Here is a 21,290-nt window from a genome sequence, read left to right on the forward strand (position 1 = left end):
GTTGTAGTCATGCCAAAATTGCTGAATCGTAGGTTTGCCTTCCCCATCGGTGCCTCTGATGAGCTGGTTGAAAGTACAGCATAAGTAAAATGCCTTAAATGCAGCCATGGATCCTTGGTCCATGGGTTGGATGAGTGATGTGATATTAGGTGTCAGAAAGACAATGTGGAAGTTTTCACACAGGTCGTCTAGGTTGATTGGATGAGCCAGTGCATTATCAATAAGCAATAAAATCTTGAAATCAAGATTTTCCTTGGCACAGTATTCCTTCCATGCAGGGACAGCATGGAGAGTCAGCCATTCTGAAAAAATAGCTCCAGTTATCCATGCCTTCTTATTGGATCTCCAAATGACCAGAAGGTGTTCCTTTGAAAATCCCTTGAGAGCTCACGGTTTTTCAGATTGGTACACTGTCAGCGGTTTCATCTTCATGACTCCAGCAGCATTAACTCCTAGAAGCAAGGTTAGCTGGCCTTTAGTTGCTTTAAATCCGGGTGCTGTCTTCTCCTCTTGGAATGTAAGTCCGCTCAGGCATCCTCTTTCAGTAGAGGCCCGTTTCATCGACACTGAAGACTTGTTTAGGGGAATTGCCGCCTTCCTCAATTATTTTCTTGAGATATTCTGGGAATTTTTTAGCTGCTGCAGTATCAGCACTAGCCGCCTCACCAGACATCTTGATGTTATGCAGGTGGAAGCGCCTCTTGAACCGATCACACCATCCCCGACTTGCCGTGAATGTCTCCGTCTGTGATCCTTTACCTTGGTCTCTCTTCAAATTGTCATACAAACTTTTTGCCTTAGCTTGTATCAGTAACAAATTTAGAGGTATGTTCCATTGGTTTTGCCCCTCTATCCACATTGAGAGAAGACGCTCCATGTTTTCTGGCAAACAATTTCTTGATCGACTTATTGTAGTAGCACTACATGGTATTACACACCGAGCACTATCCCTGATCTTGTCGGCATTACTCCGAATTGTTCTCAGTGGTCGGAGTAAGACCTAGAGCAATGCCAATGCCTACCGCACGCTCACCTGCATCAAAAGACCTTAAAATGTCTAATTTAGTACCCTAACTAATGGTTTTCCTACTGCTAGGCACTCCACTATCACTTTGCTGGATGTTTTTGACTCATGATGCTGCATGATACTCCTCTGGACAGCACATGCACGTGCTACTCTTCACTCCCTTCAGCCTGGAGTGATTGGGGTCATGCAGCATCAACCAACTACTGAAAGAGAAAGAATTTGGAAAACCCATGTCATTCTCCATGCTCCCTTACTGGAAGCCCTGTGGGTTTAGGCTAGAACTAGTTATGGAATCAGTTACACCTGCAGGTTCTTACTTTCACAGGAGCCCTGCTGGAGGACCAAAGACCCGTCTTCCAGGGTGCCCTGGACAAACCGGCCCTGTGTACCTCCCATAGTAACCATGCAGTCAACACTTGAAAACCGGCCCTGTGTACCTCCCATAGTAACCATGCAGTCAACACTGGGGCAGCACTGCAGCCAATGTAGTTGTCACTGTTGTAAGAGGAGGAAAATAACATTTGCTGCAGGGCTGCGCCCCTCCCTGCTGTGTGCATGCGGGGGCAGAGAGATGCAACTGGCACTGAAGCGTACGGCAAAGCTCCCGTGGATTTCGCAGACTTTCATGAGATCAGGGCCAGGTTCTGTGCATCCCTACACCACTTCTCCACACTTGCTAGAGCGAAGCAGATGCTAGAATGCTATGAGCTTGCTTTGGGTGGGCTGTTGCCCCCTGGGTTCTTACCCCACTCCCGCGAAGGGGCGATGAGCAAATGGACGTTGTGTATTCAGGCACAAGATATCAAGGTGGGGCTCCCACTGTGCACCCCCGCAGCTGCTCTGGAGGCAGCTGGTGGCCTCGGGCGAAGCCTCCACAAGCGCTTGCTGTAGTGCTCTATTCCCGAGCAGGGAGGAGGGCAGCGGCTGGGCCATAAAGCGATGGTGAATCACTGGGGGGTAGCGTGCATGTGGAATGTGATTACAAACATATAGTAGTTGGGAGGTGCCCTGCCTTACCCCACACAGACGCAGCCTACTGCAGACAATGAGATGGGCAAGGAGGCTGAAGGTGCCATGTTAGGCTAGGAAGCACCTTGAGCAGCGGCAGCTTTCTCCGTTGTGACTCAGGTACAAGCGCAGACGCCGACTTTGCAGGACGGTGCTCAACCCCCGGCTCTGCCCCAGGCCCGCCCCCACTCCACCCTTTCTCCCCAAGGCCCCACTCCTGCCCTGCCTCTTCCCGCCCCCGCTCCAGTCCCTCCCCCAGCACACCGCATCCTCGTTCCTCCTGTCCCCCTCAGCCTCCTGAATGCCGCAAAACGGTGGATTGCAGTGGGCAGGAGGCATGAGGAGGGAGGCGCTGATCAGCTGCTGGTGGGTGGAAGGTGCTGCCCTGGGGTGGAGGGGAGGTGATAGGGGGGCTGTTGGCCCACCCTAGTTCCAAGCCCCCACAAGGACGGGCTGCTCTTTCAGAGAATCCTGCAAGGAGAGGACAAAGCAGGCAGCCAAACAACATTTAAGGGAACACTGTGCAACTTTAAACGAGCATGTTCTCTAATAGAGCAACGTAACAATGTTACTGGGAGGACGTTAAGTGAGGAGTTACTGTAAATATTAACAGAAGTCCTTTAAACTCATCTGAATCTCAATTACACACTGAAGTGGCTTTTAGAGTAGAGCCTTTTATATTTAAAATAACCAACTTGTGAAACTAACCCTGTCAGAATGACTGATCTATAGTTCACAAAGAAAACAGCACTGTTACAAATCTAAGAGCATATTCTTTGCTGTACATTCAGATCACAGTAAGCAGGACATTTTCATATGCATGCCTAGTGGACTGATTTAAATCAAAGTGATTTATTTCACCAATTTTAATTATGATTAAAATCAACAAGCCAGAAACCTTGAGTTTAATCTTGTTTTGCATTACTTTAGTTACCTTCCTAATGTGGGGTTGATTCTCATTGATTGGTAACCATTAAAACATGTTGATTTGTATGTCCCATGAACTTAAATGAAAGTTATGTGCGCACAGCTGATGGGATGACGGGTCTTATACTTGAAATATACTAGAGGTGTTCTGTTACCACTGAACAACATATACCCACCAACCTGTTCGGAAGCAAGTCAAACTACCTGACATCCAAAAGCATATTCAGTTTTGCAGCTGAGGACTCTTAGGGTATGTTTACACAGGAACTAGACAACCGTGGCTGGCCAATGCCCATTTACTCAGACTCGCAGGGCTCATGCTGCGGGCCTGTTTCATTGCTGTGTAGACATCTTGGCTCGGGCTGGAGCCCAGGCTCCAGGACCCTGCGAGGTGGGAAGGTCCCAGAGCTTGGGTTCCAGCCCAAGTCCAGAAGTCTACACTGCAATGAAACAGCCCCGCAGCCGGAGTCCTGCAAGCCCGAGTTGGCTGGCCCTGGCCAGCCACAGGTGTTTAGTTGCTGTGTTGACATGCCCTTTGTTTGTGCTTATGATACGGCACATATATGAACACAAAATCAGGGTCAACTGCTGAGGCCAGCTTAAATTTGTAACTTAGTGACCAAACGTTACAGAGTTATATATTTCTTATAGCCTCTTTTCCATAGTCTCTCTTTTCTGCTTTTCATACATTGAACAATTTTATTGTCACCATCTTAGAAGTGTAAAGACACACAGAAACTAAAATCTATTCATTTCACTTTCTTCCACATCACAACGTTTGGCATATCACCACCACTCAGGAAAACTTTCAGTTTTTAAGAGAAGACTGTAGCCTGTGGAAGGAAAGTTCATGCTTTATATGAACACAGACTACAAATTAAAAACTAAACAAATGAGTTAATGTGACTATAAATATTGATATTTTACAACTCAAAAAGAGATATATGTATACACTTGCTAAATATATAGCTCTGAACATACAGATCTGAGAGCTTTTACATTTACAGAACCACACTTTTCAAATAAGAATATGGGTTAAAGATAAGTACTTACTGTCCAGAATTTGATAAAATACTGTAAATCTGTTGCAGCAATGAAAATGCAGTACAGTAGAGAATAAGCCAAGAAAAGAAGGAAAAATTTGTAATTGGAGAATCCAACGCAGTTGTTCACCCTGGCAACAAAAAAAAATAAGTACATGAAAAACTGAATGAAAACAAATACATTTTAATAATCTTTCTTTAATTGCTTTAGTCTAATTTTTAATGTACTCATTTACTGTAAAATAATTTTAACATAAATCTGTAAACAAAAATACTAGCTTCCTGTATATCTCTCTAGTACCATAAACTGTCTATGAAATTTTTCATTAAGACATTACTTTAAAAAAAAGTATTTAATAGTGATGGACGAGACAAGCAGCTGTTTGCTTTTGGACTCCAAAGTAGTATTTTAAAGAACTTCCACAAGTCCTCCCCACGCTCTCTCAATTTCAACAAAAATCCTCAGGCTGAAATCAGGCATAGAAAGGGCCTAATCTGAAAGGAATATTTTTGACAAATTAATATATGGATGAATATCAGGATTTTGTACAGAAACTTCCAAGCCTTAACTATGGCAATCTCCAATATGATGTTTTACTATTATAATATTTCTTAAACATTTAAAACTAACTAATAAAAGATAATCACATTATTGAGATGGGTACACTGGAAACCATATCAAGCCATTACCAACTGGAATGAAGGGACACTACATTTACAAGCTTGTAACTATAGTTGCACGTATTTTGAACAAGACTAAAATTGCTTAAAAAGGTCAGAATTTTGGAATCACAATCCTTAACATATTGAAAGAAAGGATTAAATAAAGAATCCTAACCTCAAACAAAGAGACAAAATGAAAAACTCTTAAGCCTGAAAGAATATTTAATTCAAAGCGACAAATAAATCAAGCTTATGAGGTGCTGAAACTTGAAATGACTCAATTAATAAACAAAGACTGTCTTTTAAAACAGATCAACACAAAGAAAAAAAACCTTCTCTTTACAATGCAAAAGATAACCATTTCTGTAGTCTCCAAAGAAGCAAAGGAGGATTCTGCTGCAGCACATTTCCTGAAATGTTCCTGACCTAAACCATCATTGGTGAAGGCTGGCTGCATCTTATAGGGAACGTGGGCCAGGTCAGAGTTTGGGTCTGGATAACTATTTGGTCAAATGCTAAATGAAGTTTACTACTAATAAGGAATGCAAAGGACGGTTTGATTTTAGGCAAACAGGCACTGCAGTAGGCCACAGAATAGAATTCAGAGACACCCGAGTTCTCCAACCTTCCATTAAGTGTGCATATGTGGGGTTTGTTTATTACTGTTTCCCCAAGTAGACATTAAAATCTTCCAAGTCTGTTATCTAATCAGTTAAAGATACAGGAACTATATTAATGTGCAAATGGGAAATAAGCTAAATAAATGGAGTATAACATAGGTTGTATGATAGAGAAACTTAAGGCGGAACTCTAAAGTGGCAAGCTACAAAGAAATAATTCAAAGAGCTTGTCTACACAGTGGGTTAGTGTGCACCAGGCTTGGGTGTAAATTCTCATGTGCATCAGCATGTTTCACACTAACCAGCCATGTGGACTCTGGTGGCACACACTAAGTTCCCTAGTGCAAGCATTTAGTACGAGCCAGCAGGGTCCACAGCCAGTTAGTGCACGACCTACTGGTGCACACTAGAATTTAGACCCTACCTAGTGGGTTAATGCACACAACATAGACAAGCTATACTTCCTTAAAACAACGGCAAGAGTCAGCTTAATCTTTTGGCAGACTCTTAGCCCAACTGACTGGATTAATGGAAAAGCAATCTTCCTTAACTTTCTTTTGAAGAGTGACCTCACAGCATATTAAGCGGTGGTGGCCGTTGTTTGGCTTGTTGGAAAAGGTGTGTGCCCCTTTAAGGGCTAGAACACCAGAAAGTGACTTTCTGCTGTGGCTGCAGATCAGGTTAGCATGGGGACACTGACCCATTCCCCCCCCCACCCCACATCACATGACCAGAAGAGAGTGGAGGGACTATATCAGTCCATTCCAGTGCAGGAAAAACCCTCTTTTACCTGGACCGGGCAGAGCAGCAACTAGAAGTGGTGACATACCGGGTTTTGTCAAAATCTGCTGTGGGCACTGCACTAGTTACTCCTTTATCCAGGGGCTGGGAAGGAATTTGCCCTCGCTGCCAGACTGTCCAAGATGAAGTATGGGGGGAGGTTTGCCTTCCCCACAGTGGGTTCTGAGGGGCTTAGTTGGGGCGAACATGAAACGGGAGTTAAGCTATTATGTTGCAACTCGTTATGTAAATGTGGAGCAGATGTCCAGTGAAGGTACTTCCTAGGGAAAGGATATAGTGATCAGTTGAACTGAATTGGTAAAGGATTTAAAAAAGGTATTCTTTAACGGAGTGGAAACAAGGCGGTTCAGGGCTTCTATGACTTCAACAAGTTAAGTACAAATCTGTATTATGGATTTCATAAAATGTCCCTTGAAATTCATCAATACACTACCAGCACCCACTCTATATCCTCTACCGGCCTCACTTTGGCTCAGGCTTTATTGGATTAAAATGAAAGACAGTGAAAGAGACTTGCTTTGAGCCTGATATGTCTGCCCTATACAAAATCTATCAATTTGGATAGAGAACGTCTTCAAATGGGTAAACAAAGCCAACTCTACTGAAAGGAAATTAGTTTGTATTCCTAAAAGCCTACGGTCTGAATAAATAGATCTGTTAACTGCCCTTTATGTGTCAAATGAGTGCTACTTTTGCAGTATGTAGCTTGAGGCAATGGGTTTCTAATCTGACTTCTAAATTCACATGAAAATTTGGGTCTCCCTTAGGATAACACATGACAAATCAAGTTTAGAAAAAACTACATGTTTTGTGAACCTTGTAATAGCTTGATTTGTAATTAAATATTGAAAACCTCCAAGACTCTGAAGATAACATCAATGGAAATAGCATTTTCCATGACAAGAATCTAGTTGTGCTTATAAAGGGTTGAACAATTTGTTCAGCACTGAGAATTAACACTGTAGAAGAAAAAGCTAAATTTTATGAGAGACACGAGGTGGGTGAAATATCATCTTTTATTGGACCAACTTCTGTTAGTGAGAGAGACAAGCTTTCGAGCTTATGCAGAGCTCTTCTTCAGTTCTGGGAAACGTATTCAGAGTGTCACAGCTAACGCTACGTTTATGTCACAGAGGTCATGGAAGTCATGGAATCCATGACTTTTAAAGACGTCCGTGACATTCTCTCCTTCAGCCCCAGGGGCTTGCAGGACTCTGGAGCTGACAGCCAGTGCGGCCCTGGCAGGGTTCCGGTGACAGCAGCGACAAGTGACAGGGGGCCCCCTGCAAAGTTGCAGCGATAAGTGACAGACTCCGGAGGGGGCCCTCCTCGGGGTTCCACCAATGGGTGACCGCTTCACGCAGGGGGCGGGGGCGGCCTTGGGAAGTGGGTGGGGTGTCCCATTTTCTCTTTGGGAAATATGGTTACCCTGCAGTTCCCAGCTGCTTCGGGTGGACGGGAAACCCCACAGCTCCCAGCCACCACGGTGATGGGGGAAACCCGAGGCAGCAAAAGTACAGACAGGTCATGGCTTCCATTAATTTTTGTTTATTTCCCGTGACCTGTCCGTGACTTTTACTAAAAATAACCATGACAAATCTTAGCCTTAGTCACAGCTAAATACAAAGTGGAAAAGATTGTTTATCATAAGTAATTAACACACATTTCAAGGGATCATTCAAACTGAAGTGGCCTGTTAACACCCCTCTAGTCATAGTGAGGAGAGGAAGCGGGTGGGAGAACACAGAACAGGAGGGGAATGTTAGTGGATTATAGATTGTTGTAATAAGCCATAAATCCAGAGTCCGTAATTTTTAGTGTCTAGCAAAGTTATGAATTTAAGTTCCCAGGCTCATCTTTTTAAAGTATTGTGCAGGTTTCCTTTGAGGGTGAGGACTGATAGGTCAGATGTGGAGTGATCGCTTAGTGAAAACTGTTCCCCACAGGTGATACAGTGTTTTTTTTGTCATTTATCATTTTCCTGTGAGAATTCATTGGAGAGTGTAGTGATTGTCTGATTTCACCCACATAGTTGTTATTGGGGCACTTAGTGCACTGGATGAGATGCACCACATGTTGCGATACACATGTGTAGGACTCATGGATCTTGAAAGGTGAGTTGTGGGCGTGCTGATCATTCTAGCAGTGGAGATATGTCTGTAGGTTTTGCACCTGTTGTTCTGGCAAGGCCTGGTGCTGCTTTGAGCTGGTGTGTCTTGGTCTGCGGGGTGCTTGCTTCTGATGATGAATTTGGAGGGATAGGGGGGTTGTTTGAAGGCCAGAAGAGCCTTATAAACCAATGTCCCAATTTATTTTAGAAACGTTTATGCTACTGGGGTAGCCCACTTCTGTAACACATGGTACTGTGAGCATGAAAGTCACATACAACTGCTAGAAGTATTGGTGAAATTATTATTAACTGTTGAAATTACAGTAGTGCAAGAGGCTCCAGATTAAGATCACAACCCCAGTGTATTAAGTATTTTACAAAAAGACACTGTCCAAGACACTGTAGAAAGACAAGACACCAGGAATATGTTTTAACTAGGCCTCAACATTATTGAGGAACACATCTGGGAACTGTCCAAGAGTAACCCATCCATTGCAGGTCATCGTTCCTTTGTAATCCATACCAACTGGTGGAGGACTGCTGTCAGTCCCCCATCCCATTCATCTGGTGCCAGCAGCAGTGCTAGGACCCCATTGCCTCCTCATACAAGGACTAAAGGGGGACAGAAGAGGCATTTGTCTCCTTGCTGTTCCAGACATTATGACTCCCTACCCCATTCCCCACCTTTATTAGGAGATGCCTTCTCCTAATCCACTTCCAACTTCAGTTTATCAGAAACTGGGCCCCCCTATTACCTGCACTTGGCACCTGCCAAGTTGCAACAAAACTTAATTTTACAACCTGACTTACCCACCAGGTCCCTGAGCTTCTGAGAGAAAGGCAAAAGAAAATCTCCACAGGTCATTCCAGCCCAGGTCATTCCAGCAGTGAGGGAAAAATTGCTTCCTAGCCCTAAGGGGTGACTAGCCTGACCACAGCAAGGCCCCAAAACATGGTCCTACTCTAATCCCAAGGGGGAGAAGCTTTTCTTCCCAGTGCAGAATGGTGCCCCTCTTCAAACTCCCGTAGAAAAGCCAAAGGTTTTTTTTCCCCAGACAAAGCCTCTCCCTCTTACCCCACACCTCTGAGGATGATAGGGTGGAACAATATGGTAATTGCCTAAGTAACTGACATATAAAGGGTAAAAGGAAAGGAATATAATTAAATCCAGTTAGTTTTTGTTTTAAAAATATCCCCAGCCATATACACATTATCAGCATGTTTGTAGTGATAAACAAATAACTCCATCATCCTTTCAAGCCATCATTAATTAATTGATGTCTTATAACAAACATGAACATGTCTGCGATTCCTCTAGAGACATGAGTTTTATATCCTTTATAGATCTGACAATGGCTAAGATGGCAATGTAGGGGACCCTCTCAGGCTACCTTCATTGACATATGCTAGACTAAGTGGCTCCAGGAAGCAGGCTTCAGGAGCAGCTGAAAAAGGTAACTTTGAAATCCAAGGTTTTGGCCCCAATCATCAGTCCATCCTATGTCCTGACTGGGTTCTACTTATTCCTTAATAATTTTCTTCCCAATTCATGAAGAATGAAAAAATCTTTTAGTACCTAAAATATTATGTATATGTTCATCCAAGTTTAAAAAATGCATATATACAGTGTAAAATGGGAACTGCATCACTCTACTATGCCAAACTATAACAGACTCATCATTGGGCTGGAAAGAATCTTCTCGTCTATATATTCCAGTCTCTTGTAATAGTGAAACATGTTTCAGAGTAACAGCCGTGTTAGTCTGTCTTTGCAAAAAGAAAAGGAGTACTTGTGGCACCTTAGAGACTAACCAATTTATTTGAGCATGAGCTTTCGTGAGTTTTGTTTCACGAAAGCTCATGCTCAAATAAATTGGTTAGTCTCTAAGGTGCCACAAGTACTCCTTTTCTTTTTAGTGAAACATGTCTTTCACATGAAGCCCCTCAAAACTGTATCTCATCTAGTTTGGGAAATAAAAGGTATGAACTATACTCACCAAGGGCAATGATGGTCCATTTTCAAAATACATCTTTAAAAGAAAGCAAACAATTATATATATGTTAAAATTATAGGAAAATAAACAGAAAGTTTAGAGTTTAAACTAAAACACAATTGCTACAAAATATCTGATTTCATATATCCAGAAGAATGGGTTGCCAATCAGCTACATAGCCTTCTTCAGAATAAATCTCATTCACAGTTATAGTCAAGTCTGCTCACATAATGCACCACCTGCCTACAATAGAACAAGTAGACTTTTTCCCCCCTTTGAAAAGTAATAGTTGGCGGTTCAAATTATATTTTTGCCATCTTTTATTACACAACTTAACAAGTTACTATATATGAGCACATTACCATGAATTTGTATTGACATTATCCACAAGTTGTTGCAGAAGTTCACAAAGATCAACCTACGATGCCAACCTCCAATGCCCAACCGTTACATTTTCAAACAAGCACATTTGTGCTTTCTCTCAAGCTGTTCCTCATGCTTGGGAGCTACACCCTCTAAACAGCTGCAAAGCTACCCCAGTACTCCTTCAAACTCTTTTTTAAACTCTCCTTTGCTGTGATGCCTACAAAATTCCTGACACCAGTTAGGCTGCTTGTGTACTGAGACCACTGCCTACCCATGCTGACCAATCCTGCCTCTTTCCTTGTACGCCCCTGTCGGTCTGTATCCATCTATTGTCTCTTTAGGGGAGGAATTGTCTTTTGGTTCTGCGTTTGTATAGCATCTAGCACAATGGGGTCCTGGTCCATGACTAGGGCTCCTAAGCACTAGGATAATTACTCCTGAGGGAATTCTGCACCAAAAATATAAAAATTATGCACGCAATATCTTAAAATTCTGCAAATTTTATTTGTCAATAAATAAATGTGGAGGCTCCAGGATGGCAGTGGGGAGCAGAGGCCACTGGCTGCACAGAGGTGGGAGATCACCCTGCAGCCCCCCCACTCCCAGGACATAGACTCAGCGATGAGCTACACTCAACCCTGACACAGTGCAAGGGCCGAGCCCACCCCAGAAACACTTCGTGGCCCTGGCCCTCCATGCCAGGCACACCAGGTGTGGGCAGGCAGGCTCATCATGGCAGGATCCAAGTGTGGAGGAACTTAGTGTGGGGGGATCCAGGTTTTTATCCTTCAAAAGTTATGTCCACTCTGGAAGACAATGGATGACTGGAGAACGAATACGTTTAAGACCTCAGAGATACCAAGGAAGTGATGTATGATTATTTAAGAAGGCTAGAAATCTTTATTTGGACTGTTTAAAGCACCACATTTTGTTAACAGCAATTTAACTAAAACGCTCAGGAGAAAAGCTCTTCATTAACAATTCAACATCCTCACCCTTCTACTAAGGGAAGAGAGCACTCCTAATCCACATGCGAGTTATCTACGGTGGATAAAAATCAGTGAAAGATTTTTTTAAAATTTAAATTCAATACATTTTTTCTTTTTAAAAATCAACCTATTTAAAATTAAAATTGAAACTGACAACCTACATTTAAGGCCTAAATTTACTATAATCTATTAAAATAATTTAAACTAAATTAAATTGAATATTCAACCAGTATATGTTTGCTGCCACAATTTTAAAGAAATTCAAACCATTGAACTGGTGAAAGTCACTGACTAAGCATGTGGAACCAGAATTTATTGAAGTGCTAAACCTAGCTTTTGACAGGGGCAAAAGAATAATATCTTAAATTCAGTTTATTCAACTAGCTCAGTTCAATACTAGTTCATTCAAAGTCAAGCAACCCACTGGGAGCTGAAAAAGCAGGAAAGCTTGTTTTCCTCTTGCAATACATGAATAAAAACAATGTGTGAGGATGAGATCTACTAGTTCTAAAATCCCGAAGGACATAGTGGACAGAATCACTGTTCAATTCAGTAAAAGACAATACTACTTTTGTTTAATAAATTAAAGTTTGAAATACAAAACAGTTTGATTAAGCTGATTTTTTTATGCATCCAATACGTTTAGGGTAGTTTTATTTATTAAAAAAACAATTTAAAAATGTTTTGTGCATTTTTAATTGAATTCCAATTTCCATCCAAAGGCAGCTTGACACATATCACAAGTTAAAAAAAAATCTAATAAAAACAAGAAATGGCTCTTTTGCTATTTTCTTACAATCAAAAAATACAAATGTGAATAAATGTATATTAAGCTATATAATTGCTTAAATAAATGTATACAGATATAGTGTGTCCTACAAGTTAGCAAAAAAGAGTATCAAATGGATAATCAAGGCTATATTTAGTTACAAAACATGTTTTAAGGGTTACCAATGAGAAAGTACCTCTCTTTAGAAAAATAACTAAAAAGTACAGATGTAATACAAGATTAAAATTGATTATTTAAATCAAGGTTTCCTGTTTGCTGATTTAGATTTTAAATCACCAGTTTAAATCACACCTCCCTGAACTCACCCAAGAAATTGTCCAATAAAAAACAAAAAAAGAAAAGTAAACATTCTTGATGCTTGTACGGAAAATTAAAAGCAGAAACAAACCTTTAAAAATACCTTTCAGAGTGTCTTTGTAATGAAACACCAAATAATTTTTTGTAATTAACAAGAAAGTAGCAAAAAATGTATTGCTCAGTTCTTTACCATTTAGCAGAAGCATTTTTATAATTATTTTCTTTTGCATTAATAAGATTTAACAATTGTTTAACATTAAAAAATTGTTCTTACTTGTCACACACTGAACAGTGATGGCAGCGGTCTGGTTTTACAAGTTGGCATCTGTCACAGTATCTGATTGCTGAGAAGAAAAAATATCCATGTTGCATTAGATCTAACATAAGGTTATGCACATTTTAATATCTTTAGACCCACTCAAAAATAAATATTTATAGTCAAATCCTGAATTCCCTGAAACTTCCAATAAAATGATTCAATTTGAATTTAGTGGGAGTTGCACATGTTCAGCACCTAACATAACGGCTATTTAAGAGCTACTTGTGAAGTGCATTTTGAATTTTTAATACACATGAGAAATATTCCAACAAATTGCATTCTGGATTATTTATTAAAGCTTTTCACTGAAGCTACTTTTCAAATAAAGAAAAGTCAGCATTGCAAAACCTAAAAATACAATAAAAGGCTATGTAACATGATTAGTAATTAATAAATAAATTCACATTAATTCTAAGAAGCCATTTTAGGATTTTATCCTAATAATAGATTTTATTTTGTATATTGCCTTTAGGGTTTGCTTACTTGGCAGACATGCGTAATCTGAAACTAATTACACTGATGATATAATGCAAGGCCTTTGACTGTTTAGTTTTCAGATTTGGCGTTTGCTCTTGCTAATATTTCTTCATCACTGTAGCTGACGTGCATAGGTACACAATAGTAGGTGCCATAGACAATCTGATATTAATATTTACCTTTTCAGGAATGAAAAACAGAAGTCAAATTATGTAACCTTCAAATATATATTTCACCTTCCTGTAGTGTTTGTTAATACTGCAAGCTATCAAATAACTACAGGTAAACCAGTGCTGCTTTTGAAACCAGTCTTGACACTAGTTAGGATTTGAATAGTATTAGTGTGTTTTCAGTCTTCAGTTACAAATCGTGGGTATGTATAAAGCTTAATAGAAAAATCAGATTAACTTTGACTAATATTTGAGTATTAACATTCTTTATGTTTTTAGTGACTTGTTAATTCTATTACCATAATTACTCATTACTACATAGATCTGCATTTGCAGAATCTTAAATAATGTACTTCTACTAAATAATAATAATAGGGCATCATTCTTAGGTCAGTTTTTTCTTTTAAGCTTTGAAAGACAATTCATTTTTTTAAAACATTGTCTAAAAATCTCACTTCCTACTGACAATGAATGTATCAAGACACTTGTCTCACTGACCACAGAAACAAACAGAATTTACCTCCAGACATTGTCCTTGTATAGATAGGAAGGTCCTTGGCTGCTCGCCTAAAAATTTCTTGCTGGGCTTCACCTCTAGGCTCCCTTTCCAGCAGTTCTTTGTCTGCATATGACAGATGGAACTGGAAAAATAATGTAATTTTTAATTAGTAATGCCTAGAAAATTACATCTTTGTGGACTTTTACTCCAATTAAAAAGAAAGATATTCATTAAATAATGATGAAGTAGCCGTATGTGCAAAATACTGTAGCGAACAACCAATTGTTCCCAAGAGAGAGAAATTCAAGTTTTGGTATTTTTTCATTTCTCTTCTTAGTCAAAAGCAATTTAAAACATTTTCTGATTCCAGTGTGTATCCACCTAATATTGATTGCTCTCCTTAAGATAAAATAGGAACTCCAAATGTTTAAAATTAAGCAAGATTAACTGATATATCCTTAGACCATTTGGTTACCATTCTCTTGACAAGTTTCAAAGAAGACTACCTCAAAGTGTATTAATGAACTGTTAATGCATGTCAGGAGGATCCACACAGTTCATCCGCAGCAGGCTAGTGCAGAGTAGATTTAAATTCACTTCCCAACGTGACATGAATGAAATGTTCCTGTAGACAAGCCCAAAGTCCACCCCTGTGATACTGAATAAATCCAACTGGCTATTGAACAGAAGTTAGTTACTTTAGTCTTTCAATGTCATAAGAGGGGGCAAAGAAAAGAAAATACAATACATAATAGGTAGGAAAGTAGGAAGGGGAATTGTGTTAAGGAATCATACTTAGCCAAGTCAACAAATTAGTGAACACTATGCTATGTCAATTTTCTCCCACAACACACCTGGACAGACTACTCAAGCAGCACAGGAAGAACATACTAGGGAGTTATGGCGACTTTAACCTTATAAAGAAACAGAAGCAGTATGTTATAGTAGAACCTCAGAGTTACTAACACCAGAGTTATGAACTGATCAGTCAACTACACACCTCATTTGGAACTGGAAGTATGCAATCAGGCAGCAGCAGAGACCCCCCAAAAAAAAAAAGCGGGGGGGGGGGGGGGAAGAGATACAGTACAGTACTGTGTTAAATGTAAACTACTAAAAAATAAAGGAAAAGTATTTTAAAAAAAAGATTTGACAAGCTAAGGAAGCTGCTTCTGGGCTTGTTTCATTCAAATTAAGATGGTTAAAAGCAGCATTTTTCTTCTCCATAATACAGCTTGAAACTTTACTAAATCAATGTTTAGTTGTAAACTTTTGAAAGCACAACCATAATGTTTTGTTCAACGTTACGAACATTTCAGAGTTACGAACAACCTCCATTCCCAAGGTATTTATAACTCTGAGGTTCTACTGTACATCATTTTATGCTTACCTAGAACCCAGAGTATTTTGTAGCACTAAATTACTTGTAATTAATTAAAGGGATGATGTCCAGTAGACCTGTCCTTTAGCATCCGTTTCTACACTGCTGAACAAGGATGTTGTTGCATAATGCTGCTGGCAATGAAGTTCAAAAGCACTACTGAAACAGTAGACATTGCCTTCTAATAACTAGATTTGCTACATTTAATCTGATAGTCCATTTTAAACTCTAACGGTGGAAATAGTGGCAAAGAGTCCTGTGGCACCTTATAGACTAACAGACGTATTGGAGCATAAGCTTTATGCTCCAATACGTCTGTTAGTCTATAAGGTGCCACAGGACTCTGTCACTTTTACAGATCCAGACTAACACGGCTATCCCGCTGATAGTATGAAATAGTTGCTTTCCAACCCAGGTATATTTAATGATTTATCATATGACTTGCACTCAGTAGCAGCCTTTTCTCAACATCTTCTATTGAAATTGGTCTATAAGAATTTGAGTAGATCCCTCGTCTAATTATTCCTATATAGTCTTCACGCACAAACCGACACTCCAAAAGAGTATAATTATAAAAAATGTGGCATGTAAATACCAAATGAAAAACAGGTTAAACTTTAAAAAATTTTTAATATTCCCCCCCAAAAAGATACAGCAAATGTTGCTAAGTTAAGTCAATAGAAGTCACTGATGACTGTATTGTGGCAGAATGCAGAACTGAACTGTTTATTTAGAGCAACAATGATCTTTCATGATAAATTATTTGTAAATGTGTTCATGGTTCCCACGTTAAAAAAAAAAGGGGGGGGCATTTGAAAAAGCCCAAACATTAACCATGAAAATCACAAGTTAAGGTTACATAAGCAATTCAGCATCAAACTTACTATCCAATTCTTGTGCATAAACCAGTGAAAAGCAAATTGTTTCTACTTTTTGAAAAAGGCTCATGATGAGTGCTTGCCACTTGAAGTTTTTCCTCCTGCACATGTGAACATTTTCTTTTTCTCCTTAATCATAAAAATTTTCATAGTAATAGCTCTTTGCTATAAAATGACAGTGGGTTTGTGGAGAGTAGGATGGTTAAAATATGATTTACAAAAGGACTCTTAATTGACCTGCAACTATGGAGGTCACATGACGAGCACATCCATAACATATATACCTACGAGTATTGGATGGTGCTCTCACTACTTCCCCCTGTATAACTTATGTTATCTAATTATCTTGAGTATTTTATTTGAGTGGTGGTGAGGGGAATATGGGAACCAAAAGTTGTGGGTCTGGGGTAGGAGCAGCACTAGAGCAGTGGACTTCTGGAGCTCAGGACGGAGGAGGAGTAACATAGGTCTCTACGTCCATTCCAGCCCTGAAGACAATTTTGGCTAGTTAAGCATCGCCAGCTTATTTAGACTTGTGGGGTGAGGGCCAATGGAGGAGGGTGAGTCTGTGTGGAGAACACAGAGGAGGGTGGAGTGTTGTGCAAGGCCCATGAGGGAATAAAGGAGTGTGCAAGGAGGCAGGGAAGCAGAAGGTAGCAGCTGGTTTGGTTGGCTAATAGATATAGTTTACTTTCATACACCAAATATCATGAAGGGGATTCCATTCAAAAAATGACAGCTACATTGTTATTCACCTTTTTAAAAACTACCTGAAAGGGTGTTCCAAAGAGGATGCTGCTAGGCTGTTCTCAGTGGTGGCAGATGACAGAACAAGGAGCAATGGTCTCAAGTTGCAGTGGGGGAGGTTTAGGTTGGATATTAGGAAAAACTTTTTCACTAAGAGGGTGGTAAAGCACTGGAATGTGTTACCTAGGGAGGTGGTGGAATCTCCTTCCTTAGAGGTTTTTAAAGTCAGGCTTGACCAAGCCCTGGCTGGGATGATTTAGTTGGGGACTGGTCCTGCTTTGAGCAAGGATGACCTCCTGAGGTCCCTTCCAACCCTGATACTCTATGATTCTATGAAAAAACTCCATGCCTTTACAAATAATCCTTTGCTCAATGCAGGCCAAAGTATATGTACCAATTCGGGAGTTTAAAAGTGAACCCTGTGGCAGAAGCAGTGGAGATTAAGAACATTTTCTGAAGCTCTGCATGATTTTTTCAAGCTGTTAAGTTTTGATTAACTTGTATATGGAAACTACGTGCACAGTCATGAAATTTTCTGGATGAAAAATTATCCTTCTCTTTTACGTTATCCAGAAAATTTTAACCGGTTTGCTTTCTGAGATCAAACAGATGAGGAAGAGGGGAACAAAATAAAAACTCTTAATGCAACCTCAACTATGGAGGCATGGTAGTGAGTCCATAGTATGGTAACCGGATAAATTACATAGGAAAATGTATTTCTTTCTTATGTAATGATTAGTTTGAAAAGCAACAGATAACTTTTCTTCAAAATTAGGGCCAAATCCTGCCTGTTTTACTCACACAAGTAGTCCCACTGACTGTAGTGCATAAGAGAAGCATAATTTTGTCTTCTAGTTTTTCTAATTTCAGGTGTGAAAGTTCCATATGCTTCAGAGAATGATACCTAGAGAGTAAACCTGATTCAAGAGGCAACATGTACTATTCCCGGAGCTGTATTAGGATGAATTCAGCTTTCTGCTCCATCTTCCTCATATTCTTCCAGACAAGCGGATCCCTCTTATCCAATCCCTCTGTAGTACTATAACTAGACATTAGAATTTAGATTTAACTGATTAGCTGAGTCAACTGTAGCTGGACTTACAGTATGAATGTCTTAGACCTTACCTGAGCAAAGACTAACTGGGATTCTCAGAGTCTGTAGGCAGCTGTTCTATAAGATGACCCACAAGTGAGCCTCTCTCTGGCTGAGCCAGTAGGGGTGTCCACTTTAGAAATCCCTCTTACCCCTTCTTGCAATGACAGCATGAGGACTTGATTGCTTATGCTCAGAAAACAGTACTTTTTGAATGGTAGGCAAAAGTGATTTTTCAGAATATAACTGACATTAGGACAATAGGACATCTGAACTAACTTAAAACATTCCATCTCAAATACATTTGCAAAAAAAAATTTATGTGCACTACCCCCCAAAGAATGAACACCTCCCTAACTAAAACATTTGTATTTTATTGTCCTCTGTTAGCACACAAATGTTTGCTGCATTTAATTTCTTTCCCATAATATATCAAACCACCAACATGATGGTAACAATCACTTATCACTACCAGTCAGGGTCACATTAGAACTGGTGACCTTCAGGTATATAAGGTATAAAGTGTACGTTATCCAGCCCCCCAAATGTCATTTGACCACTTAAAATCACCTGAAAACTGCATATATCAGAAATGAACATAAATGTAATTTGTCCCAAATCTCAACTTACTTCTTTTGAAGGATTCACTGGTAATGTAAAGATTGTTTTCCAGTAAGACCAGACAAACAGCATGAAAAATAGGTGATAGGCAATCAGGCACACAACTAAAATTAAAGAGGGATGTAATTAATATATTATACAGAAGAGAACAGCAACAGCATATTCATTATATTATATATGCAAACTATCAGCATCACTAAGGCTGTAAGAAAATCATGTGCCACAATTTTGTTGCAGAAACTGCAACTTTTAACACACACAGCAACTTTTTAGAGTTGCTGCAAATGTTAGTGGCATTGTGACCCATGCACCATGTTGCAATGCTACTCAAATTTGGCCAGCAGGTAGGCTAAATTCCAGGGAGTGGCACTGCAACTTGGCACACAGGGTTGCAATGCCAATCATTCAGATTTGGCCCAGCCACCCCTCCATCATGCTTTTTTGACCACCAAGTGGGACACATGGCATTTCTTCTGTCCTGCTGCCCTACTTTGGAAGGAAGGCTGCATGTCTTGAACCACAACTTAAACTATGACTGCAACTTTTGAAAAAAAAAAAACCACAATTTTTTTTTACAGCCTTAAGCATACAGGTGTACAGGTACCCTAACGAACGCAAATGTATCCATTTAATACAGTGTAATGATATTGGTAAACAAGATGTTGCACTGAAACCTTAGATGAAACACAAATTTACTGTTGTAAAAAATAATATTAAAACATTAAACTGAATTAAGGTAGTAAAACCCTAATTAGCAAAAGGAAAAAACACGAAGTACTCCCAGTATTTTCCTGGATGCACTGGGTATATTTAACTGACCCTTCCCTCCCTTTTAGTATTATGAGCTATATGTGAAATCGTTAGCTGTGCAAGAAAGGGAATATCACAACCTAAACTTTATGCTGCATAGGCGATGAGAATCTTTCAAATACTGTACATGGATACATTTGGATGTGAACGTTAGCCTTAATGTGTACTAGTTTTTTGTTCATGGTAGTTTTGCTGTTACACAGTTCAAATACAGGTTTTTAAATGGTCAAAACAGTTTATTCTTTAGATCCATTGTGATGTATTCTTATAGCTCTTAATAGTACAATCAAGATTTACCGGGCTGTGGTATTTTGTCACATTCTCTATTCTTACAATGAGAACTATGTCAGTAAATCTGTCTTAAGCGGATGGTGAAATTTTATGAACACCACTCATTGTATGTCCAATAATTGCTCAATATTCTTGCTCTCTCTCATATTAACATATAGCAAAATTCACTACAATGAAGGACAAGGCCAAACTCGAGTGCCCACTCCAAGTAGCCTGACCAGATATTAAGAAGATGTGCAGGGAAGAAGAATCCATCTCATTCCTCCAGGCTGCAGCATGCTGCACAGCTGCTACACGCGACACTTACACATCCCCTATATGGTGAATTGGAGAGAGGATCTGCACAGAATACTCTGCCCCTGCAGTGCAAGTGGGTTCTACACCACACAAAATGTCTGCACACGTGTAAGCCCCCCTCCCCCTTTGTGAGAATGACAATAACTGTCACCTACGCTCCCAAATTTATTGGGCAAGGTGATTTTGGCTTCTGTTGAAGGATCTCTCACCCCCACATCCACGTGTCCCCTGCCTGGCAATTATTTCTTCCCCTTCCAACCCCAGTCATCAGTTCTGCCCCTCCACAAGCCTCATTTCTGCTCCCTCCAAGCGGGGTGGGGGCAGGGGTGGGGAGGCTGCAGCAGAATCCCCTCTCTTCCAGCAGGCTTGGGTGGGGGGCAGCTCCAGCAGCTCTTCACCCCCTCTGGCCCCTCCCAGGCCAGATGCTACTGGGCCCTTTAGCTCCCTCCTCCCCTCCTGTGAAAACAGCTTCAGGTTGCGAGGGAGAGGGGGACACAGAACCCTGTATCAGCTCTGATTGGTTGTTCTGCCCCAGGAGGTAGTCAAGTGGGGCAAACAGCCAATCAGAGGGCTCAAATTCACTTGTGGTCTGGAGCGCCTCTCATCATTGAGACTGGTGCCTGCCCCCGTCAAAATCATGCCACTTGTGAAAAAGTTGAGGGAGTTGGCAACACTTGTCAAATAGTACACCAGATTACTCAGTGCTAATGACTTTTCCATAATGTACACATGCAAGAGGGCAGAGTAAAAGTTCTAGCAGCAAGTTCAGCTCTGAATTTCCCCACTTTCATGAGTTCAAAATATCAAAAGTAACAGAGGAGTAATGTAGCTGGCACTGAATTTTTGTTAATTTAAAGTTAAAGTCAAGCAGAAATGCTTTAAAAATTTATTCTTGGCTCACATGCCAGTCATAAATTAACTTATTTGTAAAAACAAAAACCTGAATCAAACCATACTGTAAGGTACTTTGCTAAACAGGACAAATTGGTCTCTGAATGGCTTAGGCAAACAGTAAGTCTGTTCTTCAGATCAGTCAGAATATCACAGGTCAATAGCAGGCAAATATCACTTT

At 40.2% G+C, this 21,290-nt stretch overlaps 1 protein-coding gene across 3 annotated transcripts in view; it reads right to left on the reverse strand.

Moving 5' to 3' along the window:
- The window catches only part of ZDHHC2 (zDHHC palmitoyltransferase 2), a 70,931-nt gene that overhangs the window by 17,221 nt on the left and 32,420 nt on the right, over positions 1–21,290 (reverse strand). For all 3 annotated transcript variants that reach the window (XM_077815583.1, XM_077815582.1, XM_077815584.1), the window contains exons 3-7: positions 18,830–18,924; positions 14,122–14,242; positions 12,910–12,979; positions 10,197–10,229; positions 4,016–4,136 (exon numbers count right to left, since the gene is read on the reverse strand). In XM_077815583.1, coding sequence (XP_077671709.1) covers positions 4,016–4,136; positions 10,197–10,229; positions 12,910–12,979; positions 14,122–14,242; positions 18,830–18,924 — 440 coding nt within the window. The remainder of the gene's footprint in view (positions 1–4,015; positions 4,137–10,196; positions 10,230–12,909; positions 12,980–14,121; positions 14,243–18,829; positions 18,925–21,290) is intronic.

This window comes from Eretmochelys imbricata, chromosome 4 (assembly GCF_965152235.1).
Source record: "Eretmochelys imbricata isolate rEreImb1 chromosome 4, rEreImb1.hap1, whole genome shotgun sequence".
Taxonomy (NCBI): Eukaryota; Metazoa; Chordata; order Testudines; family Cheloniidae; genus Eretmochelys; species Eretmochelys imbricata.